General features: G+C 59.0%; 3 protein-coding genes and 1 long non-coding RNA gene across 10 annotated transcripts in view; 1 reads left to right on the forward strand and 3 right to left on the reverse strand.

The window, feature by feature from the left end:
* EHBP1L1 (EH domain binding protein 1 like 1) overlaps positions 1 to 15,741 on the reverse strand; it is a 29,953-nt gene extending 14,212 nt beyond the window's left edge. For 2 of the 7 annotated variants that reach the window (XR_013442270.1, XR_013442269.1), the window contains exons 1-18: positions 15,372 to 15,737; positions 12,680 to 12,737; positions 12,363 to 12,458; positions 12,049 to 12,102; positions 11,780 to 11,958; positions 11,557 to 11,699; positions 10,899 to 10,967; positions 10,644 to 10,806; positions 8,496 to 10,476; positions 7,879 to 8,036; positions 7,723 to 7,771; positions 6,621 to 7,292; positions 2,505 to 2,574; positions 2,328 to 2,383; positions 2,109 to 2,232; positions 1,736 to 1,835; positions 865 to 938; positions 639 to 753 (exon numbers count right to left, since the gene is read on the reverse strand). Coding sequence is in view for 4 of the 7 variants with exons in the window: in XM_036077634.2 (XP_035933527.2) it covers positions 445 to 544; positions 639 to 753; positions 865 to 938; positions 1,736 to 1,835; positions 2,109 to 2,232; positions 2,328 to 2,383; positions 2,505 to 2,574; positions 6,621 to 7,292; positions 7,723 to 7,771; positions 7,879 to 8,036; positions 8,496 to 10,476; positions 10,644 to 10,806; positions 10,899 to 10,967; positions 11,557 to 11,699; positions 11,780 to 11,958; positions 12,049 to 12,102; positions 12,363 to 12,458; positions 12,680 to 12,737; positions 15,372 to 15,475 (4,365 nt within the window). In the remaining 3 variants the exon portion in view is untranslated. Of the gene's footprint in view, positions 1 to 36; positions 545 to 638; positions 754 to 864; positions 939 to 1,735; positions 1,836 to 2,108; positions 2,233 to 2,327; positions 2,384 to 2,504; positions 2,575 to 3,207; positions 3,263 to 6,620; positions 7,293 to 7,722; positions 7,772 to 7,878; positions 8,037 to 8,495; positions 10,477 to 10,643; positions 10,807 to 10,898; positions 10,968 to 11,556; positions 11,700 to 11,779; positions 11,959 to 12,048; positions 12,103 to 12,362; positions 12,459 to 12,679; positions 12,738 to 15,371 lie in introns of those variants that run through there. The other 5 variants (XR_013442271.1, XM_078057777.1, XM_036077634.2 and 2 more) reach the window with 4 other exon arrangements.
* A 2,007-nt stretch (positions 15,742 to 17,748) lies between these two features.
* FAM89B (family with sequence similarity 89 member B) lies at positions 17,749 to 20,030 on the reverse strand. The gene is made up of 2 exons (XM_036077638.2): positions 18,984 to 20,030; positions 17,749 to 18,574 (listed from the first exon to the last, which is right to left on the reverse strand). Exons 1-2 carry the CDS (start codon positions 19,281 to 19,283, stop codon positions 18,296 to 18,298), a joined length of 579 nt encoding a protein of 192 aa, XP_035933531.1. The 5' UTR covers positions 19,284 to 20,030; the 3' UTR covers positions 17,749 to 18,295.
* A 145-nt stretch (positions 20,031 to 20,175) lies between these two features.
* ZNRD2 (zinc ribbon domain containing 2) lies at positions 20,176 to 21,560 on the reverse strand. Its single transcript, XM_036077637.2, has 4 exons — positions 21,418 to 21,560; positions 21,169 to 21,320; positions 20,954 to 21,038; positions 20,176 to 20,554 (listed from the first exon to the last, which is right to left on the reverse strand). Exons 1-4 carry the CDS (start codon positions 21,434 to 21,436, stop codon positions 20,211 to 20,213), a joined length of 600 nt encoding a protein of 199 aa, XP_035933530.1. The 5' UTR covers positions 21,437 to 21,560; the 3' UTR covers positions 20,176 to 20,210.
* Positions 21,561 to 21,715: 155 nt separating this feature from the next.
* LOC144379400 (uncharacterized) lies at positions 21,716 to 23,338 on the forward strand. Its single transcript, XR_013442273.1, has 2 exons — positions 21,716 to 22,177; positions 22,318 to 23,338. It is a non-coding gene; the product is annotated as an uncharacterized LOC144379400 (long non-coding RNA).
* The last annotated feature ends 4,090 nt before the right edge of the window (positions 23,339 to 27,428 follow it).

Raw genomic sequence — 27,428 nt, forward strand, 5'->3', positions numbered from 1 at the left:
TCTATTGAAAACCCCAGTCCTGAGAACGGCCGGCGCTGCTGTAGCCTTGTCCAACTTTATTGCTCGCGAGGATCAGGAAAGGGGGGAGGGCGGGGGCGCAGCGGTTCAGCGGCCATCCCTGCTCCCCCAGGCGGCCCGCCCGGGCCCTGCCGTCGGGGAGGGGTTGTTCTGCGGGGCGCTCCTGGGACTCCCCCCTCCCCCGGCCCCGCGAACACACGCACACGCACTCACAAGGACAAATAAATACGGTCCGGACGGCACGGCCGTCCAGCCGCTCCCGCCGGTCGGGCCCCAGGGGCCGCCCTCCTCCGCCCGCTGCGGGGACGGCGGCGGCCCCCACAAGCGGCGCGCTGCGGCCGTGCGGCCCGGGTCCTCCGGAGCGCCAGCCCCGGGCGGCGACCCCGCGCGGCGGCGACAAAGCCTGCGCGGCGAGCGGGCGGGGCCTCAGCTCAGCGAACAGCGCTCGCGCCGGCTCAGCTGCCGGCTCAGCTTGCGGCGCCGCTGCTCCAGGCCGCGTTCCAGGCGCTCGTCCTCCTCCAGGGCGCTGCGAGGGAACGGCTTCAAGTCGGAGTCGGGGCCCCGGGCCTGGTCTGCCTCCCCCCCCCCCCCCGCCCCAGCGAGGACCCTACTCCACTCACATCCGCTCCTTGTGGTCCAGATCCCGGACCAGCTCGTCGCGCTGGTTCACCAGCGACACCAGCTCCTCGAGCAGAAGCTGCTCTCGGTGCTGCTGCGCGGCCGTTTTCAGCCAGTCTGAGGGCGGAGGGGGCTGAGGGTCAGGAGGCGCCGGCCCCTGCTCTGTCCTGGCTCTCAGCCCCTCCCGCCCCATCTCCCAGGTCCCATCTCCCAGGTCCCATCTCCCACCTTCGATAGCTAGCATGGCCCGTAGCTCCCGGCTCAGCAGCTCGAACCTCCGCTCCAGGTCCTGCTCCTCGATGCTGGGGTGGGGGAGGGGGTGGAGGTGGGTCAGGGAGAGGGGAACGGGAGGGGGAGGGGTCCCAGGGCTCTGACCGCTCTCTGCACCCCCCCATCCCACCTCATTACCCGTTGGCGGGGAGGGCTGGGCTGAGGGCAGCGCTATATCCCCGTCCCTGCGCCAAGTCATCTTCCTTCCAACTGTTCTCCAAATGCTGGATGTTTATATTGTCTCCTCCCATCCCCACTGCCTTTTTTTTTTTTTCCAGTTAAGAAACAAGCTTGCAGGATTATTTGGATGAACATTATTCATAAACAGCAAGTATTAGACTAGAATTATTCTGAAAAATGATCCAAAATGCAAAAGGGAAGCAAAACTGCCTTCATCGTGCAGGACTAGAAAAACAATCACGGCCCAGAGTCGCGTTTGACCCCACTTAGGAAACCAGCTCAGATCTCCCTGGGCCTCGGTTTTCCTTATTGTAAATAAACAGGGTCAAACTGGGGCACTCAGCCCTGACCTGCCTGTACCACGTTTTTCTCTGGGACTTGGTTTTCTGATTTATAAAAATAGTACCAATTTAAAAGGTGTACAACTTATACAGGACTTTTGAGGGGGGAAAAATAAGATGACTGAACAATTTTTCAAAAAGATCTTTGCAGACAGAAGAAAGCGGTGTAACGGTAATCGGTAATCGAAGCAGCCAAAATTCCCTGTCCTGCGGGCCCTGGATTGGCTGGGGTTGGCGCCTGCACTGGGCGGGGCCTGCCGGCACTGGGCGGGGCCTGCCGGCACTGGGCGGGGGCGGCCTGCACTCACAGGAGCTGCAGCTGGTCCTGCCTTCGGATGAGAGCATTCTTCTTGTTGACCAATGTGAACCATTCCTGGATCAGCACCTCCTCCTGCAGCTTGTCGGCACCTTGAACCAGGCCAGGACAGTCACCAGGCCTGCCCCCAAACCAGGTGGCAGGAGTAGGGTGGCTGGGGAGTGGGGAAGGGGCTTGCTTCCTTGCGGCATCCCAGAAGCCAGAGCCGTGTGCCTTCAGCAAGCTGCTTCCCTTGCCCAGCTGCAAATGGGGACAGTGACCCCAGCCTTGCCTCCTCCCACCTCCTCCCCAGATCAGGAAGGGCTGCAGGGCTAGGCAGATCTGGTAGCATGTGTTGGGGAGTGGACTCCAGATGCCTGCCCCACCTGACTCCATAAGGCTCCTCAGCTGTGTCTCCACCTCGGCTGCCCGCCCATCTATCTGTCTCTGCTCCTGTTCCAGGGCCTGCAGCTCTGCACACACATACTGACTTGTGTCCTGGAATCTTTGCTGCAAAAAAGGGGGGCAAAGGACAGGGTGGGCTCAGCCCAGGCTCCGCCTAGGAAGTGCCACCCACCACCTCCACCCACCGCAGACCTCCTTACCAGCCCAGCCTCTTCCCCTGGACTTGGGGGTGGCTCCTCTGATGGGGGACTCCCACCTGCAGACAGAGACCAAGCTAAAGCACCTCCAACTGACACCAGCCCCCCAGGGGTTCCCCAGCTCAGGATCTGTGAACAGCCTGAGCTGAGCTGGGTCGCTAGTCCTGCAAAACTACTCACCAGGGGGCTGCTGTGGGGCTGTTGTTGTGGGTGGACCAGGGGCAGGGCCGGGGTCAGGGCTCAGGCCTTCCTGTGGAGAAAGAGGCCAGTGAGGTCTTGTAGGGATTTCCCAACAGCCCCGCCCTGGGGCCAGCCAGAGCCTCTTGCACACATAGGGCAGGACGGGCCCTCAACCTCACGCCCTGCCACCCAGCTGCTTCTCCAGTCCGGCTACACAGATTCCACCCCCACCCCTCTAGGGAAAGTGCCTCCTCAAGCAAAGGTCACGGCCTTCACCCTCCCTGGCCCTGTGGTCCTGGGCCAGTCCACTCCCACGCTTGGAGCCTCACAGTCCTCGTTCCCTGGGCTGGGCTGATGACCCTGGCTTCAGGGGCTTTTGTGAGAGTCAGGGCTGAAAGGCTGAGAAGGGCCTGGCTGGGGCCTCTCCTTCCCCCCCTCGCCCCCTCCTCCATGGAGCTCCCCCAGGCCACCTCCGACTCCCATCACCTAGTGCTTGCGTCTCCATCATGGCCAGGGGCCACACAGTGACACCGTGACACCGAGCTGACCTGATGCACCTCATCTCCAGACCTAGGCCATCATGAGCCGGCACCTCCATATCCTGGCCAAAAGGGGGCACCCTCCCACCTTATCAATGCCCTTGCCTGGAGCCTGCTGTGCTCTCCACAGAACACTCAGAAAAGGTCAGGTTGGCTGGACCTACCCATTTTAGCCTGGAAAGGCAGGGCTGCTCCTTAATGTGCCCCTCGCCTGGCCACCTGCTGGGAGAGGCAGCTCTGGGGGCTCAGGTCCGCAGACAGCCCAGCCCCTTTGATGGGGCTCCTGCTCTGGCCCACCCTTCTGGGTCACAGGGTGGGGAGAAGGGGTTGAACCACCCCACCGTCCACTCCACCCTGCACGTCTCTGAGAGGCATCGCTGGACATACCCCACTCAGGTGCCATCCTCTGTGGCCCGGGTCGATGGCAGCCTCCTCACTGGCCGCTACCCACGCCCTGCCTGCTGACTCTACCCTCAAGTCACAACTGAGGGGTCTTCCTAAAACCTTCACCTGCTGGTGTCACTTTCCCCTGGCCCCTGTCAGCCCCCAGCCTTGTTGTCAAGGCCTGGTGGCAGCTCCAACCTCAACTCCTGCTACCCCAAACCGCCCCGGACACCACCCCCCAGCCATAGGCACGGACTTTTCGCTTCCCCAAATAGCTTCCTCAGCCTGGGCTGGCCTCTATCTGGGGCTGCCTACCATCAGCAACCTTCAGGACCCAGCTCAGCTCCACCTCCTCGAGGCCCCTTCGGGCTCCCACACGGCTTTCTGTCCCCCTTCCTGACCGTCACACCTCCTGAAGCCTCACTGATCCCCAGGCTGGACAGTGCTCCCGCCATGGCTTCCCAGGCCTTCCCCATCACAGCGCCCACCCCCTCATGGCTGCTGGTTACCCATGTCTCCCCTGCCCAGAGGTAGCCCCTGCAGACAGAGTGGGGCCCAGAGGAGGCACTCAGGGCCCACCTACGAAAGGTCACTGACTAAATATTTATGCGTTGGGTGCTGCGCATGTATTGACTCCTTTAGTTCCCCCAACAACCTTGTGAGTCAAGGGTGATTACCACCCCATTTCACAGATGAGGAAACTGGAAGTCAGAGATGAGGCTCATACAGAGCCGGGCTTAGGACCCAGGGCTATCCAATCCGAAGATTTGTTCCCAAGCTTGGCCACCAATTTGCTCGTTGCCTCTGGGCCAGTCATACCCTCTGGGCCTCTGGTTGTGTCTTTGTATGTGGGAGAAAGTCCAGCCCTGTGTAACCTGGGGGTTGCAGAGCTCCAGAAAGGCATCTGGGGGAGAAGACAGTTCCCCTTTTTTGACAGCACCCTGAAGTGGTGTCTCAAGGCCACTCTGTGAGGAACTTTCATGCATTTGTTTCTCATCCTCAGGGAAAGAGCACAGAGAGGTTAAATGGCTTCCCTGGGGTCACACAGCCAGTCAATACTGCAGGGCCTAGTAGAAAGTACCATTTAAGAATTCTGGATTCACAGGTGAACCTCAACTTCCTCTGCCTCTTTCTTCATCTCCCTGAGCCTCAATGTTCCCACCTGCAAAATGGGGTAATCGTTCCTCCCTGGAAGGGGCATTGTGCAGAGTCAGTTAGTAGCTGATGAAGGGTCATGGGGGCAGGCCAGGCACAGAGAAGTGGGCACACCACCCACAGAGCAGGCAGAGGTAGGAGAGTGAAGAAGAAACCCCAACCTCAGCAACAACTGAGCTTACTCACACCAGCCCTGATGGGAATTCCAATACTTCCTCAAGTCTGGCCCCAATTCCCCTTTCTACACCCTCATGTATGGCCCCTCCTCCAGGAAGTCTTACTGGGCAGAGGCACCCTGCTCTCCTCATTCTGCTGCTTCAGCCCCACCCCAGCTTCAAGGTGCCTCACTTCATCCCATCCAGGACTTTGGGAGCTCCCAAGGACAGGGACCGGCCTGACCTCCTCCCACCTCATGCACGGAGCATGGGGGATGGGAATGGCAAATAAGGAGGAGTCCTGGGGCGCCTGGGTGGCTCAGTCGGTCAAGCATCTGACTCTTGGTTTCCGCTCAGGTCATGATCTCAGGGTCGTGGGATCGAGCCCTGCATCGGGCTTGGCGCTCAGCACAGAGTCTGCGTGAGATTCTCTCTCTCCCTCTGCCCCCCCACCCCGCTTCTCTCACTCTCTCTCTAATAAATAAATAAATCTTTAGGGGGGAAAAAAAGGAGGACTCCCTTCCAGGCCTATGGGTCAAATATCTCCTGTGGGACAAGGGCTGGAGAGGGGCCTGGCTTGGAAGGACCAGATGCTGGGACTCGGGCAGAGAAAGGTATAGGATGGAGCCTCCCCTTTAAGATTTAAAGAGCCCCTGACACACATCAAGGAGGCTGTGGCCAGAGGCCAACAGACCGGCCATGGTGGCTGTCTGACCCCTGCCAAACGTCTCCTATGGGTGCCTCCGGTGCTCTCCCTATCTCTCATACACAATGCCGTGCCTCTGACTCTGTATTCAAGGCTCCTGCTCTGCAAGCCAGCCTCATCACCACCTGCAGGCCTTCCGGGAGATGAATGGCAGGCAGATCCCTAAATGAAACCTGAGCTTTCCTGCTAACACACTTTTACTGCAGCAGGTCCCCCCACTTGAGAACCACCCCGTCTCAGTTTTCATCTGGGAAAGCTTGCCCACCTTAGCAGCCCCGCTCACATGGCTGCTTCTTCCAGAAAGACTGTCCCAGTTTGTGCCTTCCCTTCTTTAGAACTCAGGGGTCATCCCCCCGCAGCTGAAGGCTTGGGTGGCCTGACAGAGCTGTCCCTGCTGTCGCAGGCAGGACGGGTGCAGTGGGCAGAAGGAACCCCGGCTAGGAAAGCCACTTCAGCGGCTCTGAGTCCTTGAGCAGATCCCTGCCTTCTCCGGGACCATCTCCCCTTCAGTGCAGTGACCATGTGACACCCTGAGAGCCCCTAACCTGAGACCTGCAGGGGCTGGGGTCGGGGACATCGGCACCCGGCAGGGTCTACGGTCTCCATCCTCCCGTTATCAGAGAAGAATGGGTCTCCAGGACCTGGAGTTAAAGATCCAAGTCAGAGATACTTGGGGTTGGGAGGCCCTGGATGGTCCCATCGAGCACAGAAGCTCTGTCCCCGCTTACAGGGCAATGGTGGCTCCTGGGTCCACCCCTGAAAGGAAAGAAACGCCCCAACCCACTTTACAGTCCATAAAGAGCAGTGCGCTGAGTGCTGAAAACATGGAGCCTTCTAGGAACTTCCTACTCCAGCCCATGATTCTACTACTTGGGTGTCAAGCATTAAAAACCATTAGCATATATCCCAAGGCTGGCAACAGAGGTGGAGACCCTGCCCCGGCCGCCGCTCCGAGCCTGGGGGGCCTCGGCTTCCACGAGTCCCCAGAGCAGGAGCTCACTACCTCGCCAGCGGACTCCTCCGCGGCACCGCGGGCCCTCCGCTGAGAAAGCGCCTCGCCGGGTCCAGCTGAGTCCCGCTGCCCTGAAGCGGCCGCCCTGGGCCAGCTCTGCCCTTGCCCACCCCCGTCCCCCCGGGCCCGCTCCCCCGGATCCCCGCGCCAGAGGAGGGCACTCACTGCAGCCGCGGCTCCGGAAGCTCTGGCCGCTCCGGCCGCTCCCGAGTCCGCGTCGTCCACCGAGAAGGAGTTGCTGTTCCGCAGCCGCGAGCGCCTCTTCTTTAGCAGGTCGGCGTCGCGCACGTGGGAGAAGGAGCCGTGCGCGCGGGGCGGGGGCACCGGCCCGGCCTCCCCGTTGACCGACGGCCGCCGCAGCCTCACGCCGCCCCCCGCGCCCGGCGCCCCAGCCCCGTTCACCAGCCCTTCGGCCGGGGGCACGGACGCCCGGGCTCCGGGGCCGTCGGCAGGGGCCTCCGCCGCGCGCGCCTCCTGGGCGGCCTCGGCACCGTGGTCTTTGGAGGCCGCCTCGGGAGCCGCCCCGTCCGCGCGGTTCTCGGGCTCCTGGGGCCCCTTGGGCTCCTCCGGCGCCTCGGCCCGGTGCTCGCGCAGCCGCTGCGCCAGGCCCCCGGCGTCCAGGCCGTCGGGCGCGCTCGGCCGGGCGCTGGCCACACAGTACGTGCCAGCGCCGCCGCCGCCCTCCAGCTGCACCAGCTGCAGCTCCTGCCCCGTGCAGAAGGCGCGGATCTGGCACAGGTACGTCATGACGATGAGCTTGTCGGGCACCGACAGCAGCACCATGTCCGCCGGCTCCAGCAGCCGCGACACGCCCAGGGCCGCGAAGCCATCGAAGGCCTAGGAACGGTGGCCTGGGGATCAGCGGCGGCGGCGGCCGTTACCCGGCGACGCTGCGGCCCCTCCCTGGGCCGCCCGAGGAGCCCCGGCGAGCCGCACGCCGGGGTTGGCCTAGCAACGCCTTCCCCCTTCTATTGGGGGAGATCTAGCGGCAGGGCCCGCCCCCGCGTCACCCAGCGACTGCACACCAAAGGGTGGTTTCGGAAAAACCATCTGGTGGAAATATGCTTTAAAACAAAACTAAGCTAAACTACGGGAAACGAACAATTTAAAGCCCAAGAGAGTAAAAAGTGGCAGAACTTCCAAAGGCCAGGGCTGGGGCCCTGCAGCCCATAGATTCCTCTCCTAAAGACCGACCGGCCCTAAATCGTGGTCCTACCGCCTGGCTCTAGAACCTTTCCCTCCAGGCATTGCTCCCTCCGCATCTCACCTGCTTGTTGTTCTGTTTGATGTTGAGTGGATCCAGGGAGGCATAGTCACTGCCGAGCGAGAGAGGAGATTGGTCAAGGCTGGCCTCACACTGCCCTCCCGGGAGGCTCCCTCATTCATCCCCCCCACCCCCCCACCCCCACCCCTGACAGCTCACATCTTGTCTGGGTAGAATCGGTGCAGGATGGCACAGAAGGCCAAGCCGTTGCGCCACGATGTAGTGAAGTTAGTGACTCGGACGCCACGGTAGCCAGCAGTGACTTCCTGGCACCACTCCAGCAGGGATTGACTGGAGCTGACGGGGGCAGGCGGTGCCTAGGGACACGAGGATGGGCTCAGGGAATGTGAACATAGGACAGTACCCTCTGCCCCTCGGGCAGAAAATAGCCCCAGCTCTGGGTTTGCAGGGGTCACCAGACACCACTGGCCAGAGCCTTGGGACCAGGCAAAAGGGTTTCCTGCCCTGTGGTTATCTACCAAGGTCACCTAAAAGGTCAGTGGCCCCCAGGCAAGATCAGAGGTCACCAGCAGCCACACCTCAAGGTCAGCCCAGAAAATCAGCTTAGGGGTGTCCGGCTCCATGCAGCCCAGGGAAGACAAGATGGGGGAGCCAGGGCATCCTGAGAGAGGAGAGGGTGAGGGGGGCTCCTTGAAGCTGAGCCCCTGTCCCACCACACCCCAGTCGACCAGGTGGGTCCATGCAGAGCCGCCGTTAGCTCAGCCCCAGGTTAGTGGGAAGCAGCAGACTGGGCCCTCGGCGGCCCCCATCCCTACCTGGCTGCCCGGCAGCCTCCCGTCCTCTTCAGGCTCCTCTGGGGAAGAGGCCCCCGAGGGCTTGAGCACCCCGGCCCCTGCCCCGCTGGCTACCTGCGCCTCAGTCAGACTGGCCTCTGGGAGGTTTCCCTCAGCTTCTTTTCCCTTCTCAGTCCCTGAGACCCCAGCTTCTGCTTCCTGGGCCTCCAAAACACTGGATTTGTTCTCTGGAGGCCCTAAACCCTCCATCTCTGCTTCTGGGGCCCCCCAAGCCCCAGTCTCGGCCTCTGAAACCCCCAAAACCCCAGCTTCCTCCTCCTGGACCCTCAAAACTGTAGTCTCTGCCTCTGCCTCTACTCCCTGGGGCCCTAAAACTCCATGCTTAGTGACGGAGTCCTGTAAAACCTCGTATTTGAGGGTCCCCCCGAGCCCGGTCTCTGCCTCCTGGACCCCCAAAGTCTTAGCCTTCACCTTCTCAGCCTCTAACACTGTAGTTTCTGTCTGGTCAGTCCCCAGGCCCTCAGCCTCTGCCATTCCAACCTCTGGCCCTAAAACCGCCACCTCTGTCTCCTGGGCTCCTGCTGTGTCATTCTCTATCCTTGGGACCCCTGAACCCCCAGCTGCTAGCTCCTGGGTCCCCAGTATCTCAGCTGCTGCTGTCTCAGTCTTGAATCCTGGGACCCCTGAACTGCCTACCTCTGTTTCCTGGGTCCCTGCTATCTCAGATTTTATCCCTGAACCCCCCACTTTTGTCTCTTGGGTCCCCAATATCTCAGCCTCTGCCCTCCCAGCCTCTATCTCTGGCATCCTGGAACCTCCCATCTCTGTCTCCTGGGCCCCCCATATTTCAGATTCTGCTGTCTCAGGCTCTATCCTCAGTATCCCTGAACCACCAGCTATCTCCTGGGTCCCCAATATCTCAGTCTCTGTCATCCCAGTCTTTGTCCCCAGAAATCCTGAGTCCCCAGCCTCTGTTTTCTGGGTCCCCAGTTCCTCAGACTCTGCCATTCCAGCAGCCTCTGAGTCCAGGACCCCTGATCCCATGGTCTCTGTCTCCTGGGCCCCCAATACCTCAGCTTCTGTTGTCCCAGTATTTATCTCTGGGAACCCTGATCCCCCCACTTCTGTCTCCTGAATCCCCAGTACCTCTGACTCTGTTCCCAGGGCCCTCAAAACCCCAGCCTCTGCCTCCCAGAACCCCAGACCCCTAGACATTACCCCCTGGTCAGCTGCTGGTGGGGCCCCCTGGTGCCTGCTCACCTGGGGCCTGACGCTTGCTGTTCCAACAGAGGGACCCAGCTCCGGGCCTGTCCCCCCAACACCAGGGGCCCTGCCTCTCACCGCTGCACCCTCTCTCTCCTGGCCTGCGGCAGCCCTGGCCCCCTTAAGGTCACCAACATGCCTGATGTGCCCTGCCGGCTCTGCTGGGGGTGTGCTCAGGATCGCGGGAGCCTCATCCCTGGCCCTGACCCCTGTCCTCCCCTGAGAGCCCCTTGGAGGAGCCTCGGGAGTCTCCTTGAATCTTGCCTCAGCCCTCACCCCTATAGCCTCTGGTCCCTTAGTGTCCACACGTCCCACCTTTGACCTCTGCTCAGCATCCACTTGACTCACTTCTGAACTCTCTTCAGCCTTCCCCGCTCTGTCTGACCTCTTCGTGTTCACCTCTCGGACTCCTGACTCATGCTCAGTGTCCACCCCTCTAGCCCCTGGCCTGTCCCCAGGGCTCCCCTCCTCCACCTTGGGTTTCTGCCCTACCAAGGAGTCTCTGGAGTCTCCATCCTCAGTGCCTCGGCCCAGCCTGGCTCCCTGAGCCTCTGTCCCTTCCTGAGGGCTTTCCTGGGCCTCGGTCTCCCCAGAAGAACCCACTCCTGCTAGGGGAGCCCCTGAGGCTTTGGGAGCCTCATCTTCCCCTTGGGCGCCTGGGGGCCAAGGGGCATCAGAGCCTTTCCGGAGCCGAGGCGCTGGGGTGGGGGCCACATCCTGGCCTGGCTGCCTTGAGGACCTGAGGAGAGAGCAGGAGAAAGCATTGGGGAACCCATGTGGCTCCCCACTGTCAGCCCCATCCCCACCCTTCAGATTGCTAGGGCACTGGAAAGGCAGGTTGGCAGGGGAATGCAGCTTTCTAACAGTGGGGCAGGGGATGGAGGTGGGGCTCATTCCAAAGCTCACCTCTTCTCTGGTGGGGTTCCCGGGGGCCTGGGGGACTTGAGCCCCACCTGGCCCCCTGCTACAGTAGCTGGTTCTGACCCCTGGCCCCGGGACGCCCTGGCTGGGGGCGCAGGGGCACTCACAGGGGCTGGGCTGGTATCCTCCGCACTAGAAGGGCTGGCAGCTGGGGAGGAAGGAAGGGTGGGGCGCTGAGGCCTGGGCCCTGAAACTGGAGGTCCGTTCCCTCCCCAGCCCCAAACCCAGCCTGGGCCTCACCTGCCTGCCGGGGTTGTACCCGGCCCTCCTCCTCCTCCTCACGAAGTGTCTTCAGCTCCCGAGATGGGTCTGGGGTGGGGATGGGGGGCAGGTCAGCCCAGGGGAGGGCCCTGCAGGTCTGACCCCTTCCCCCCAACCAGAGTCTTGGGCCTACCTGGGAAACGCCCCAGCCTCAGGGCACCGCCCCGGCCTGCGAGAAGAGACAGGCCCTCCGATGCAGAGAAAGAGAGAGAGAGAACCACAAGGACAGACAGAAACAAAGCCTTAACAAGCCAAAGGGAGGGATGAGGAAGCTAGTGGCTGAGCACCAGGGTGGGTGGTGAGGACTGGTGAGACTGGACTGCACCTCCCCGCTGTGCTTTTGGCCCAGCCAGCTCAGGGCAGGTACCGACCTGGGCAGGCACCCACTTGAGGCTGAGGAGAGGGCCTGAGGGACTCAGCTAAGGACCCAGGCCACCATGGGACCAGGAGCCAAGTTTGGACAGTCAGAGCTGCTGGGCAGGTTGGAACTGCCTGGGCCGGAGCGAGCCCCCAAACTGGGCATGCGCACGCAGGCCTACCCCCCCCCCCCCCCCGCAGGGCGAGCGGCTCCCGCCCAGCTTATCCCCCACCCTCCCTAGGTCTTGGTGATCTCATCCATGGCAGGCTGTGAGCCCACCTGGCTGGGGGACACGAGCCCGTGCCTCCGGGGTCCCCGGGCCATTAGCCTCCTCCTCGTCACTCTCAGCAAAGTCGTCCAGGTTGCCCACATCGCTCGGCTTCACACTCATGAGGCTCGCGAGACTCTGCATGTCATCGTCCCTGGGGAGGTCAGAGGTCAGGGGTGAGGGCTGGGGTCAGAGGTTGCAGACCAAGGCCAAGGAAGGAGGGTGGGCACTCACGTGGCGCGGCCCTCCCGCAGCAGAACCCCGGAGAGCGTGAGGCTCAGCTCGGCTTGCACCACCTTCACCGACTTGGGCTTCAGCCGCAGCCGCAGGGCAACTGGGGCCGGCACGGGCCCCGCGTGGTGGGCCAGGTCCACCTCGGCGGTGGCCAGCACCTTCCGCTGCCCCTTGGACTCCTGTGGGCCAGGGAGAGGGGCCGGGGGCAGGGGCATCAGTGCTGCCCCAGAGTCCCCAGGAGCCCAGCCCCAGCCTGCCGGGCCACTCACATTCTCAATAACAAATGTCCATTCTTTGGCCTCGTACTGGTCCACGTGAGGGTCCTGGGAAAAGGACACTGGTGAGTACTGGGGCTCTGGGGTGAGGGCCGTGCTGTCTCTCCTACTGCACGTGGAAGGTATGTATGCGTGCTGCCCCCTCCAAGGAGACCTCCTGGGCTACCCCCACCCCCGTCTTGGTTCTTGGTCTCACCCCTCTGTTCTCTCCTATTTGGATGGGTAACCCACTGGGGATCCCCCATGGCTGTCTGGGCTGTCATTGCCCCCCCCCCATTCCCACCTATGCAGAAGGGCTAGGGACTCACCCTGTAGAGGGTCACAGAGATGTCCACGTTCTCCGGCACCATCCACACCACGGTGCCCCGGTATGGGTTCTGGATGCCTGGCTGCCAGCTGTGGGCCTGCAGTGAGCGGTCTGAGGCCTCCCCTGACTCACAACTCTCCCCTCGCCCCCTGCCCTTGGCTCTAGACTCAACCTCATCTTTCTCTCCCTTCTGTGGATTCCGATCCAAACCTGAACCTGACTCCACTCCCCCATCAGTCCTCACTCACCCACGTTCCCTGCACCCTCTGCTGGCCTCACCCCCAACCTGGACCCCCCCCAGTTGACAACCTCCCCCACCTTGGAGCAGATGCGTCGGTTCCGCCGGGTCCATACCACCACCAGCTTATCCGGTTGCCTGGGGGTGGGGAGAGGGGGGTCTACTCAGTCAGGCCCACCCACCCAGCCTCTCCATCTCCTCCGGGGTCTTCCTTCTGCCCACATCCCCCTCCCCCAGGAGAGGGCCTGGACAGCTCCTTATCTGGAGCCACCCGGAGCAGGGTGAGGCGGCTCAGGCAGGGTGGGGCCCCGGGCAGAAGGGCAAAGGCCCCATGTGGGGCAGGGATTATGAAGACAGTGAGAGAGACAGAGGCGTACAGACAGACAGGCACACACAGAGACAGAAAGATACACATAAACCCAGCAAGGACCCTGCAAGAGACACACAGACTCAGAGACACCAAGAGAGACAGACTCGAAGTAAAACAAAGCCGTTCACTCACAAATATTTGGGGAGTGCGTACTGTAAACCCAGACCAGTTTAGAAGGCAGAGCAGAGCAAAGGAGAAGCGAGACCCTTCAGGGGCTGAGGACAACAGAGGGTGGGGAAGAGTGCCAGTCAAGGAGGAAAATAAATTAACAAGCTGACTTCAGGGAGATCGGAGAGAGCCACTGGGGTCTCCTTGAGGTTGGGGTGTCTGAGTAGAGGCTGTGCGAGGGTCTGGAGAAGGAGGGCTCAAGGAAGAAGGAATGGCAAGTGCAAAGAGGTTGGGGGGAGGCTCGGGGTCAGAGTAAGGGGCAGAGGGCGGGAGGTGGTCAGAGAGGCAGAGGGTCAGCTTGTCATTAGACACCCACCCAGGGCCCAGGGGCCCTGAGAATCAGCCATGCTCCCCACCTCTCAAACCCCGAGCCCTGGACTCTAGCTTTGCAGGGCCCCTGACTCCCACAAGGGGCATCAAGGAAGACTTCCAGAGGGTGACCTCCAGGCTGAACTGCATACGCCAGGGCAGACTCAGAGGAGAGGCAGAGTTGTGAAGAGACAGATAACACAAGAGCGAAGAGTTGCCTGGCAGGGCCCAGCCCCACAGAACTGACACGTGGCTGGGCCTGCGAGGGAGAAGGCCCTCTCGGGTTAGAGGGTCCAACTGCTGCCCAGGAGGGTGGGGATGGTTGAGGGGACCATGAGGCCGAGGACAGTACAAGAGGCTTTCTTGCCTGTACCTAGCCCCATGCCAGGACACTTAGGTCCACCCACCTCACTGCCCCCCTGCAGGCTGAGCCAGGATAAATGGCTCTCCAGGCAATCCCTGAGGATGCTGAGGCCCAGAGAGGTTGGGAGCCAGGCAAGGTCACAAAGGTCAGCCCAGAGCCCTCCGGCCTGCAGCCAAGCTCCCCTTCCCAACCCCAGACTGCCGGCGATGGCTGAGCCAGGGTAGCCATGGGGCCTTCCCAGAAAGGGGAAGCAGACAGGGGGTGCCTAGAGAGGGCAGGGCCTGGCTAGGCAGCCTGACTCAGGCGGGGCACTCCCTCCTGGGGAGCCAAGACCTGGGCAGGGGCAGCTTCCTAGCCTGGGCTCCCGGCTAAGAAGCCCAGGAGGCCCTGCCCACCCCCGTGACTCAGAAGCACTGACACTGCCCGCACCCCGGGCCTGCTCTCTGGGACCGTGCCCAGCGTCCCCCTGGCCTCACCCAGGATGCTGGGGCAGAAGGCCGAAGCCAGAGGCCAGAGTTCAGGTCCTAACCCTGTGCTGTGTTACCTTAGCCAGCCCCTGGTCTTCCCTGGGCCTCACCAGATGCAGTGAACGGCCCTCTGGCTGGCGCAGTCAAAACCGGGGATATGGCTGCTGCCCAGGGGACCCTAGCCTCCTGCTCACTCCCCTCCCTTTGGACCCCATGATCCCTTCCTGCCCCCGCAGCTCTTCCTCTTGGGAGCCTAAATTTAGCCCCGCCTGGAGGGTGAGGCCCCCACAGCTGTGCCCTAATCCAGCCAAGGGAAGCTGACACCAGCGAACACGTATATTTAGGGTGTGACGCAGGGGTCCGGGCAGCTGTGGGTGGGAGCATGTGAACAAGATGCCCCTGGGGCCCTGAGGCAGTCGGGGCCAGGTCCTGCACTCTCTCTCACGTATCTCCCCCTGACCGGGCCACCTCGCCCTCCCCAAGCCCTCTCCTCCCAGATTCACAGCCTTCTAGGCCCTCAGGCCCCTTTAAGCCCAATCCCTGCCTCCCTCCTCATCCCTCCCGGTGCTCAGTTTCCCCTTTTAAGGACATTGTGGAGACATCCAGCCTCCCAGCACCCACTGTGGTTGAAGTGTGTGTGTGGGTTCCTCTGGCCCAACAAGTGGGCAAGGGAGGAGGGGGCAACATCCTTGTTCTGGGCAGTCCATGGGGGTTTCTGCCACAACCAGGCCACCCGCAGACCTCAGAATTTGCTCCCTTTTCTGATGTTACCCTGAACCATCCCTCTGGTCACAAAAACAGGAGGCCTCCCTTCCCCCAGGGCTGAGCCCCATGAGGAAGGTGTGGGCACGGACAGATGCTCAGGCCTGCAAGTTCTGACCTCCACTCCCCAAAAGCGACCCACACCCCCACCTCCAGGGGTCCCACAAGCTGCAAAGGCATTTTTGAGTCTCTGTGTCTGGGACACCAAGGTGTCCAGGGCCCAAGGTGGGGGCAAGGGGCCACCGGGCTGGGGGCAGGGCTCTCTCGGGCTCCAGCGGCCTCATGGGGTCCCGGCGAGTCTGCGGAGGCCCCCGGGCCTCCCTGCCACTCACCATTTCTTGGTGCACTCCACCACCAGCTCGTGGTAACAGGCCACAAACTGGAACTTGGCGGCCCGCTTGCCCACGCGCTGCAGGCGCTTCCACACCGAGGTCATGGCCCCCGCCGCCCCCGCCGCCGGCTTCTCAGACTCGGGGCTCCCGCTGGCCAGCGACCGCTGTCCGGGCCTGGGTCCCCATGGCCTCCCGGGCTGCTCTCCGCGCTGCCCGCCCCGTCCGTCGGAGATGTCCGAGGCTCGGACCCGGGGCCGATCACCCCGCTGCCCCCGCTGGGGCCCGCCGGGTGGTCCCGCTGAGTCCGCCGGGTCGTCCGGGGCGCGTCGGGTCGCGGGAGCGCTGAGCCGCGAGCGCGCCGTTTCCTGGAGCCGCACCCCCGTCGGAAGGCGGGCGGGGCTCCGGCGGGGGGCGGAGGCCGGGGCCGGGGCGGGAGCGGGGGGCGGGGCGGCCCGGCTTCCGGGGCCTCGCACCGCCACCGCGGTTGGGGGGGGCCGGGGGGGAGCGTACCAAGGGGAATGCCTGGACCGCAGCGCCTGCTCGTAGCGCGCGGAGGCGGTGTGGACGCGCGGGCCGGGGAGAGAACTACCGGCAACTTGGTGCGGCCCCGGCGAGCACTGCCCGGGCCGCCACCCTTCCTGCCCGCAGCCGTGGGAAGTACGTACTGATGGCCCCATTTCACAGATGGGGGAAACAGAGCCCCAGAAAGAACAGACTTGCTCAGGGCCACACTGCGAATCTGGGCCAGGGCCAACTGCCAACACTGGGGTGGCAGACTCCTGCTGTCACCCAGGTCTCAACCTAAGTAGGAAGGAGCAGAGTCAGGGGTCAACCTGGGTGGCCCTACCTGTGGGCAGCACGGCACCTGACTCCTTAGCTGTCAAGTGGGAAGATAGTCCCAACATCGCACAAGCAGCTGATTTCCAACAAGTGTGTGACCTTGGGCAAAGTACTAACACTCTGAGCCTCAGTTTCTACCTCTGTTAAATAGGGATAATTATAGTTCTGACTCTTACACAGTCACTAAGAGTATGAAATCTTGGGAAGCATTCAGTACGGAGACTGGCTGATTTCCTGAGGTCTCATTGAACGGAATCCGTTATCGCAGGCTGGAAAGTGTGCGTGCGTGTGCGCGCGTGCGCGCCCACGCTCATCACACACGTGTTTACTCTCCCTCCCCTAAGAAGCCTGCCCCAGGCGTTAGCCGCCTTGTTCACACCTAGATTAGAGCCCTTATCGCCTACCCGCGGGCCCGGCATGGTAATGAGCACCTGCAGGTATCAGGCCCAGAGTTAGAGAACTGCCCCGGGGCAGCACATCAGCTTCCTTCCCTCCCTGCCAGCACTCCGCAAGATTTGTGAATGGACTGCAACCTGGTGCTTAATAGATTCTCGGTTTGAACAGGGTATCTGATCTGCCAAGAGTGCCCGCTGTTGTCTCCAGAGGCAAGTGACTGTGCACAGGGCGTGGGGGTGAGCAGCCTGTACGCCTAAGTGTGTAACTTCGAGGTCCTCTCCTCTTTGTCTCAGGGAGTTGTGGGGGTTTTATGTGTGTGCCTGGAGGTCTGAACACCCAGCATCCCCAAATGTGCAGGCTTCTTCCGGCGAGCCGGACACGCGGGTTTGGCTCCCAGGCCCAGCGGTGTGGTCCTCGGTTTCCTCTGTAAGAGAAAGCCCCTTACATACAGGCCTAAAGGCTCCAAGTGCTGTGGGGGAGCCAGGCGGCCTGTATGAGAGTAAGTGCAGAATGGGAGTGTCTGGCACCCAATCACTCCTCACCGAAGCTGGATCTCATGCCCTGGAGCGCAGGGCCCTGCCCCTTTCCCCCCGCCCTCTCGCCCAGGGCTTATGTGGCCTCTAGGGAGGTGTGGGCCAACGGAACTTCACCCCCTTCTGCCTCTGCAGCTGTTTCCTCCCACCCAAAGAGCACTCACTAGCTCCCGGGCCCTTCCTGGAGGCGCCTTCCCCTCTCCCGCCGCGGGGCCCCTAGGCCCGCTGGCTCAGGCCCACCCATTTCCTGTGCCGCCCCAACTCCGCCCCCACTTGGGGTGGAAAGTTTTTCTCAAGATAGGCGGCTCCTTCTCCTTCCTTCCCGGAGGACCAAAGCGAGTTGGGGATGGGGGGGCGGGGAGGGTTGGGCTCCCAGATCTCCGGCCAGAGGGGAAGTTACTCGCCCGCCGTCGCAGACCGCGGGACTAGCTCGGCCAGCTCCGCATGCTCCCCAGCCCGGTCGGCGGAGGGAGGATTCGCACTCCGTCGCCGGCAAGCCTTTCTTCCACTCCGGGGTCTTGGGCGCCACCTGCCGGCGGAGCGCGGGACCGCACTTTCCAGAAACACCACTATCTCCCCGCCCCAGAGCCAGGCATTCAAAACACAAGAACGCAGAGAGAGTATTTATTTACCTATGTGCCCAAGAGTCTGGCCCCTAAACTTAAATATCCAGCACGGAGCCTTGGCCCTCCCGGCCGTGGGTGGGTGCAAGAATGGGGATGCCCTGGTCTAGAGCAGTGGAACCCAGAGAGCAGAGGTGGGATGCCCCTGAGCCAGCAGCTGCCAATAGCAGCAAAAGGTGAAAAGGAGATGGGAACCAGGCACTCATCCCAATCCCAGAGACGTCGAGGGGAGTGCCAGATGCTTTGGGCCCCACCACCAGACTGAAGGTTGGCCAAGCTGGGGTGCACACATGTGGGAGTAGAGGAGGTCCAGTGCCAGGGGCAAAGGCTGTAGCCCAGATGCCTGCCCCAGTGCTAGCTAACCAGTCAGGAGAGAGCGGGTTGGCCACTTTGCCTCTGAGGGGCCCAAGGCTTGCCTTCTTGTGAAGTGAGGTGGTACAGGGGGAAGCAGGCACTGTAAGTCTGAGTACCTAGTAAGGGGTGAGTTTCTGAGCCTTTTGCATGGGTGCATGTTCCCCCCACCCCCAGCTCTTCAGAGGCTGATGTGAAAGGCGTCCTGCAGCCACTGGTCCCGGGCATTGTGTGTCTGGGGCACAGTGAGGGGTGGCGGGTCCGGGGGCAGGCTGGCATCAGGAGGCTCATCGTCATCAGACAGGCCAGCATCAGGTGGGTAAGAGCTGTCTGAGTGCAGGGAGGATGACAGGTCCTGGCACAGGCTCAAGTCTTGGCACAGGTGCTTATAGTCTTGGATGGACTCGTACAGGCCCCACAGCTGGCACAGCAGGGACATGTCCAGCTGCCGCAGCCCCACCTGCAAAAGACTGAGGGTGGGCTGGGGTTGGGGTCCAGGCCACCCTCAGCCCTAGCCAGTCTTCCTGCACCTTTCTAAGCACAAAGTTTTGTGGACAGCAGATGCCACCTGCAAGCTGTGACTCTTTAGGCAAGTCACTGACCCTCACCTGTAAAATGGGGAGAACATGTACCTAGGAGGATGGAATGAAATAACACGAAAAGAGCATTGAAAATACATGGTAACTATCGCCATAAACGGTAATTATAATCATTGTTACTCTATCCCCTCTGACCCAACCGGCTTCTGCAGTTCTTCTGAGACTCAAGCCATGAGTTCCCGGTTCTGTGCCTCTGGCTGTGCTCCGCCCCGGGACCCTCACGCTCGGCGGCAGCCCCCCGCCCAGCTGGCCCGGGGCCCAGCCACTCACCATCTCCTTGCGCAGGGCTGCTAGTGCTGAGTCGAGATTGACAGGGCGACGCGGGCCGAGGGGACCGGCGGCGGGTCCCGCGTTGGTGGCGCCCGCAGCGTAGCGGGGCCCATCTGGGATGCGGGCCGCGCGGCTCAGCTCGTCGTGGATGCGGCTGCGCTGGCTGTAAACGCGCTCCAGCTCCCGCCACGAACCCCCGCTTGCGTTGAGGAGACCGCTGAGGCCGCGCGGTAACGGAGGGAGCCCGGCTAGGGCGCAGCCAGCGCCGCCTGGCGCCTCGGCCGAGGGCAGCCCATTCATGGCCCGGCCGGCGCGGACGGCGATGCTGCCTCCTTCCCTTCAACGCTCCGCCCGGGCCGCAGCCCGCAGGCCCCGCACCGCGCGGCCCCGCCGGCCGAGCCCAGCAGCCGCCCGCAGGCCGCGCTTTGTTCCTTCCCCGACTCCTCCGACTCCGCCCCTGCCCCACCCCCTTCGCATGGGCGGGGCCTCTCTTAAAAGGGCTACGGTGGTGGGGCCACATCGTGAAAAGCAGAGAAAAGGAATGGGGCATCCACAGGAAGGGAGCCAGGAAAGGGGGCGGGCGAAGAGACCAAAAGCGGCGAACGCGGTTCCTTTAAGGTTCTTTTTTGCTCCCCCCCCACAACAAAGTGTTTAATTAATCTGCTCAATTTTAACTCTCGAAGGAAAGGATCTAAACCCGGGGGTGGGGGATCAGGAGACTTGGATAAGTCCATACTTGGTCCCTAACGAGCAACCTGACGCCCTGTCAGTGTCTCAGTGTCTGAGTACCTGGGCTGGGCATGAGGTGGATCAGGATGATGGTATCAGAATGCTCAGGGGAAGGAGAAGGTAACCAAAGGGGACTAGAACCCAAAATCACACTCAAGAGTGGGAACTGAGCACTGGATGGCTGAGGAGGCTGCAGGGATGCCGCAGAGGTCCACACCTCTTGTTCCTGCTTTTGAGGGAGGCTATGACCTCCTCCTCAGAAAAAAGTGTCTCATAGTCCTCTCCCTCCTTCCTCATTCGGAGTGGGGGAAACAAGCACAAACAAGCCCAACTAATCTCTCAGGGCATCAAGGAGAGCACATTGGTAGGGTAAGAGGCAAAGGCAGGAAAAAGGCGAGTGGAGCTGGAGCTGGCATGCACACTCAGAACCAAGAAAAGAACAAACCACACAAGAGGACAGCTGTTTTTCTGGACAGGGTTTTTCTCAGGAGGGGCCTCTTAGTGTTGCAGCTGCCGAAGGCTGCGCAGAGCCTCGGCACAAGCCCGGATTAGGCTACACAGCTGGATGCTAGTCTCCAAGGAGGCGCTAGAGCCCAGCTCAGCTGAGGCCCAGGTCAGCTTCTGCAGGAGGGCCTCCTGTGTGCAGGCCAGGACATCTGCATTTGGAGGCACAGCAGGAGGGGGTGGCCCCTGGGCTGCCTTGAGCCCTGCTGCAGCTCCCTCACAGTGCTCTGGACGGGGTACTGGGGGCTGAGGGGCTGGCCGAGAGCCCAAGGGGAGCTCCGAGGCAGAGGCAAGCTGGTGTTCCCGAGCTTGGGAGAGGGCAGCCTGGGCATTCAGAGCTAAAAGAGGAGAAAGTGGGTGGAATGGTCAGGAAGCCTGTCCCCCATCAGCCCTGGGCCACCTCCTTATTCTTTACTGTTCTGCTCTTTCTATGCTTGAGATGTTTTTCCTGCCCCTCTATAAGGTAACTCATCCATTTTCTTCTTTGTGCCAGAGTTATTTATGCCCTTGCTTCATCTCTCCCATCAGGACTATGCCCGATTGAGCTCAGACTCTTTATAGTGTCTGGCACACAAGTATTTAGTGCTCCTACGGAGTGAATGGTCCTCTCTAGAGCCGAAAAGGGAAAGTATCTTACCTCCACCTCACCCAGAGACTCCACTGTCACCTCCCAAACCTACTGTTCCCGGGCCTCTCTCACCACGCAGCTTCTCCACCAAGCACACTCGGCCTCTCACCCGGATTATCTTTATCCACGTCTGAGTCGAGCTCCTGACAAGCCACGCAGTAGATTTTCCGCTGTTTGTCTTGGAGGAGGATCGTCTAGAAGCAGAGTGCACGGGGGCACGGATGAGACGCAGGGCGATGGGGTCCAGAGGGGAGAGTTGGGAAAGGGCCGTGCGGCCTGGTCCGCGGCCCCATTCCGGATCCCACGTCCCGAGTCTCTCCTCACCCCGCAGTCCGCGCACGTCTCGCCCAGCATGCGGTAACCACGCAGCAGGTAGTCGCCCATGAGCCGGGAGATGCGATCCTGTCTCTCCCTTCGTGCTTGCAGAACCTTCGTTTCCGCTTCCGTTGGGGGCTCCCAGGAGAAATCGTCGGCTTCTGGGGAAAGAGAGGCACAAGAGACAGAGGGGTCTTGCCCGAGTGGGATACCTCTTGCACCCCGCAACCACAGGCCCCCAACAGCCCAAAGCCTCACCAGCACCGTTCAGAGCCATGTTGCCGTTGTCGCCACCAGGCTCACCGGACGTGACGTACAAGCAGAGCGCTTTCCGCTCGGCTCCGCCCCCCTCTATTTAGGCCTAGGATGAGGGCGGAAATGGCGCCTCTCAGACGTCAAGTTGCCCATAGTGGGGCGTGTCTGCTGCAGGAGACCCTGGCCTGTGGGCGAGCCCCTCAGCCCGAACCCGGCAGACGATCTTTGGGCTGGCCGGCCGCAGGAGGGGAGTCTCCGGGGTAACGCCGCTCGGGTCGCAGGACCTGAAAGTGGCTACGCGGGTTCGCCCTTCCCGCCCGCCGCAGATGGAGAAGACCGCTTGGCATGAGTAATCCCCGCTGGCCTCCGTCTCCCCTTGGATTTCCCTTTCCGCACAGGTCGGACCCGGGGCAGGCGGGGCAGTGGCGTAATCAACAACACCCTTGATGATAACAAGTGGTCCCTTGAGCGCTCGTACAGCCTATTCAGTCCTCAGTGCTTCTCACTTCCGCCGGCAAGGCAGGCCAGGCGGGGGTCGTTCTCCCTTTCTATACCTTTCAGCCTATTTCAAGGCACCCTCACCCCCTTCTGCATGTTCGGAGGCCCAGTCTGCCGATCCCCTTAACCCCAAGGACTGGGACTGATGCGAAGTACGCCCCTCACTTTTCTTTTCTTTTTTTTTTTGAAGTTTAAGCCCCGAAAACGCTGTACTGGGCATGCGCAGGTCCGGGTCCAGCAGTTGCGGAGGGGTTCCTGCTGGATGGTGAGGCTGAAGGACCTGCTAGATATGCTTATGACCGTTATGCTTTTTTTAGGTGGGTCTCTGTTAAAATTACTAGTGCTTCCTGAACACTGGCCTTGATTCTTCCCCCTCTTCTGTGTTCTTTTTCTTTCCCTTATTAGATTTGGAGAAGCCAGATGGGGCAGACAGTTGTGCCCAGATGTGCAGCCTGAAGTGCCTTAAGGCGGTACACCAGGGCAGGGGAGAAGGAGCTAGGATTTAGACCCTCGTAATCTCATTGGCAACCTCCTTCTTCAACTAGACAGCACGTGCTTCTGTATTCTTACCTGAAGATTGAATGCCCTCCTCCTGGCCCCATCTTCCTTCTACATAGACTCCCTGGAACAGCCGTTTTCTGACCCTTACTGCTGCCTGCTTACTTGGAGAGTCCTGTGCCCCTCTTCACTCTCCATCTACCGGCAGGCTCTTGGGCAGCAGTGTTCCTGACTCAGGGCCTGACCCCAGGTTAGTTCGGCCAAGCTGAGTAGAGGAATTCTTGGACTCTAGCCAGCTAGTACACCTCCAGGTCCATACTGTCTTCAGCTCCCAGCCCCATCCTAAATTCCTCAGTGCACCCTTCTGTGTCATCATCATGGCCAGTATCCACTCAGCCAACAGCTTATTCTTCCTGGCACCAACTAAGACCCTGGCACTCACCCTCCTGTTTAATCCCTGTCATTTACTCCTCATGACAGCCTTATCGGGAAGGTACTATTGTTACCCCGTTTTACAGAACAGGAAACAATAATTCTTTTAAAACATAAATCAGGAGACACCTGGGTGGCTGTTGGTTAAGTGTCTGCCTTCGGCTCATGTCATGATCCCAGGGTCCTGGGATCGAGTCCCACATCAGGCTCCTTGCTTGGTGGGTAGCCTGCTTCTCCCTCTGCCTGCTGCTCCCCCTGCTTGTGCTCTCTCTCTCTGACAAAATAAATAAAATATTTTTTAAATCAATCAGTCAATCAATCAGAGGGTGCCGGGGTGGCGCAGTTGTTTGAGCATCGGACTCTTGGTTTTGGCTCAGGTCAAAGTGGTGGGATTGAGCCTCACATGGGGCTCTGCGCTCAGCTCCCTCTCCCTCTGCCCCTCTCTGCTGTGCTCTCTCTCTCAAATAAATAATAAATAAATCTTTAAAAACATAAATCAGGTCATATCTCTCTTTTGCTCAAAAGTCTCTGGCATCTCCCCAGCACACTTAGACAAAAATCCAAAGTCCTTACTATGGTCTCCAAGGTCCTACAAATCTGGCTCCTGGCCCCCCTCCACCCTTCCCACCCTCCCTACAATCCCCTCCCACTACTCAAGGGAATTCCCATCACATTTCTCCCCTCCGAGCCCCTCCCTTGGACAAGGCACAGGCCTGGAATCAGGTTGGCCTGGGTTTGATCCCGGATCCGCTGCTTACTGGCTATGTCACCAGGAGTAATTCACTTCACTTCTCTGGACTTCGACTCCTTATCTGTGAAACCAGGTCAGTTATACCTACCTGGCGGGGTTGCCGTGGGGATTTAGTGAGATGTGAGGAAAGGGGTGGTAGGAGGCCGTTGACTCCTAGTCTCTCACATGAATGCAGTTGCAGCAAGCAGGGACACTACCTTGGTTCTGGACTGTCTTGTTCCAGGATGTTTGTACAGTGAACAGCCTTGGACAGTCCAAGCTCAGAGTTCCTCTCACTATGACACAACTCAGCCTGTGTGTAGGCATCCATATGAGTCCACCTGCCTTGCTTTGGCGAGACTTGAGGGTAAGGGGAAGTGACAAATATGCTCATGTTCATAACACTTGGGTGCTGTGAATAATAAAGTCCTTAATCTCTGCCTCGGAAGTCTCACGTCTTCTGCCGGTATCCATGAAATTGTGTCACCATAACTTGTTTATTTGAAAATAGGCTGAAATGAGTGATTTGAAATAGGGTGTTTATTTGAAAATAGGGCGAAACTCTTTCACAGTTCTTGATTGTTTGGGCACTGAGGATGGGATACTGACAGAAACACGGTTTTCGGTATGAGGAAGTATGAGGACCTCATGCGTTTACTAACAGGTTTGGAGGGAAGGCCAAGGGAATCAGCAGCACACACATGGACCAGATTGTATAATCAACCAAGCAATAAATGGGCTTCAACTTTATTTCCTGTTCATGAGAACGAATTGGGGAGGGAGTTGCCGGCGGAGAACCCGGACGTAGATTCAAAGTCAGCTGCCAAACATCGTCCAGGTTGTTGCTAACTCTCCTCTGGGTGGGACAGGGGAGTGGAGGGGCCAGCCTCAGGTCTGCCCCATTGTAACAATCAGTACTAAGACTCATCCGGGGCGTACAGAAGTTTCTATCCCCTTTCAGACAGCACACACACACACACACTAAACATGAATGGAGGGAAATTTACTACCACTACGGATGAAAACCAGATGAATCATTAGAATTTTGCTGACTCACTTGGGAGGTAAGGGGAAAGACATGTGCTGCTTGTTAAGGGAGAATAACAACAGCTGAGCCATCTTACAGCTCAGTCCTTCCTACCGTCTGTCACACCAATCTTATACCCACTCCAAGATGACAGTAAAAGGTCTCAGTTTTGTTTTTTTATTTTTTTTTCCTTCCAGTGAGTCCTGGCTGCTATAAGGGAGCTTTATCCCACTCAGGGAGACTCTCTTGAGACAGACCAACTCCCATAGAAAACCATGATGAGTCATCGATTACTCTTAGGGTCCTTATTGTCTTAGTTTGGGTGGGTGTACAACGCTGCTAAAGGTGACACAAAGAGATCTAGTTAAATTCTTGTGATCAGCTCCACTGTCGTAGAAAACGCTCCTAGCCCTTACATTAAAACTAGGCAAAAACAAGATGTTACTATCACAGTGAGATAGAAATAGCCTCTACCAAGGTAGACTCCTTTATTGTGCTTTTTTTTTTTTAAGTAGGCTCCACGCCCAGTTCAAGCCCCAATGCAGGGCTTGAACTCATGACCCTGAGATCCAGACCTGTGCTGAGATCTAGAGTTGTACGCTTAACTGACTGAGCCACCCAGGCGCCCGTCAAGGTAGTCTCCTTTAAAAGAAAAGTCACAGCTGCACAACTCCAGCCCAAGTCCTGACAGACATCTATAGAACACTCCACCCAACAATAGCAGAATGCATATTCTTCTCAAGTGTACATGGAACATTCTCCAGAATAGACCATATGTTAAACCATAAAACAAGTCTCAGTAAACTTAAAAGGGTTGAAATCATACAGAGTATGTTCTCAGACCACAATGCAATGAAATTAGCAATAACAGAAGGAAATTTGGGAAATTCACAAATACATGGAAATTAAACAACACACTCTTAAATAACTAATGGGCCATAGAAGAAATCACATGGGAAATTAGAAGCTTCTTTAAGATTTATGAAAACAAAAACACAACATACCAAAACTTATGAGATGCAACCAAAACAGTGCTTAGAGGGAAATTTATAGTTGTAAAATCTTATATTTAATAAGAAAAAAAAGACCTAAAATCAATAAATTAATTTCCACCTTAAGAAAATAGAAAAAGAAGAACAAACTAAACCCAAAGCAAGCAAAAGGAAAGCTATAATAAAGATCAGAGAAAATCAACTACCTTACAAATTAGTTCATTGAAAAGATCAACAAAATTGACAAACCTTTATCTAGACTGACCAACTCAAGCCCAGCTTAGCCAAAGGGTATGAACCTCGCAGCTCCAAGTGGAAAGCAATGTGGCTGGGGTTGCTACGTCAAGGAGTCCCTAAATGCAAGGTAGATAATGTCAGTGATAGTAACCCTGCCGCCCAATAGAGGGTTTTGGACGGTAATGTTTTCAGCTAACTGGAAACAAATCACAGCTGACCAAACTAGGTCACTTATGTAGATGCCCATGCTAATGGGTTTTATTCTCTAATGAAACTGACAGGAATCAAGCTGTTGATTAATCCTGCATTGCCCAGATTGTCTCCATTTCTGCCTGGATCCTTCCTCATACAAGACATGGCAACATGTCCACCATCATAGAGGGGGGACAAAGTAAAGGACTCTGTGCTTTTTTTTTAAGATTTTATTTATTTGACAGAGACACAGCGAGAGAGGGAACACAAGCAGGGGGAGTGGGAGAGGAAGAAGCAGGCTTCCCGCCGAGCAGGGAGCCCGATGCGGGGCTCGATCCCAGGACCCCGGGATCATGACCTGAGCCGAAGGCAGACGCTTAACGGCTGAGCCACCCAGGTGCCCCAGACTCTGTGCTTCTGGTGCAGAGGCCAGACGTGTGATTCCTGCCGACGTTCATCTGTTTGTCCTGGGACTAGAGAGGCCACAGTGTACGCAGTGTTGCCCCTGTTCACTCCTGAGGGGTTGAATACACAGAACCTCTTACTCCTTCTTGGGGCTATCGGTGGTGCCTCACACTTTTTTAGGTTACAGTGGTGCTGCTCCGGTCCAGTCAGCCAACTTGGGCCACATTATTGTGGTTCTTGAGACTCATCTGTGTTTTTTACTTTCTGGATGATCTAGCAACAGTGCAACTTTTATCCCAAAAGCTACTCAACAATGGGCTGATAGTCTAGGTTTTTGGTGGCCCTTTCAAGCTCTCTATCATCCACAGGCATGTGGTACTGTTGAGTATTGAAGTAGCCTCCTCAAATATAAACTCAAAAAGCTTGCGAGTCTTGATCTCCGGGTCGTGAGTTCAAGTCCCACGTTGAGGGTAGAGTTTACTTAAAAAAAAAAACTCAAAAAGATTTCTGACCCTGCATCCTGGTCCACACACCTCAGTTCAGCAGTTCAAGCACTGAATGTGGTTGTCCCCAGGAGAGAGCCATCTCCCCTTGGCCAGGTCCTTTGTCATGATCAGGATAAGAGGGGTGGAGTTTAGATAGACCAATTTTAAAAAATTCCCTGGGGTGGGGCATCTGGGTGGCTCAGTTGGTTAAGTGACTGCCTTCGGCTCAGGTCATGATCCTGGAGTCCCTGGATTGAGTCCCGCGTCGGGCTCCCTGCTCAGCGGGGAGTCTGCTTCTCCCTCTGACCCTCCCCCCTCTCATGTGCTCTCTCTCATTCTCTCTCTCTCAAATAAATAAATAAAATCTTTATTTTTTTTTAAGATTTTATTTATTTATTGGACAGAGAGAGACACAGCGAGAGAGGGAACACGAGCAGGGCGAGTGGGAGAGGGAGAAGCAGGCTTCCCGCTGAGCAGGGAGCCGGATGCAGGGCTCGATCCCAGCACCCTGGGATCAT

The sequence above is a fragment of the Halichoerus grypus genome, chromosome 11 (genome assembly GCF_964656455.1).
Source record: "Halichoerus grypus chromosome 11, mHalGry1.hap1.1, whole genome shotgun sequence".
Lineage (NCBI taxonomy): Eukaryota > Metazoa > Chordata > Mammalia > Carnivora > Phocidae > Halichoerus > Halichoerus grypus.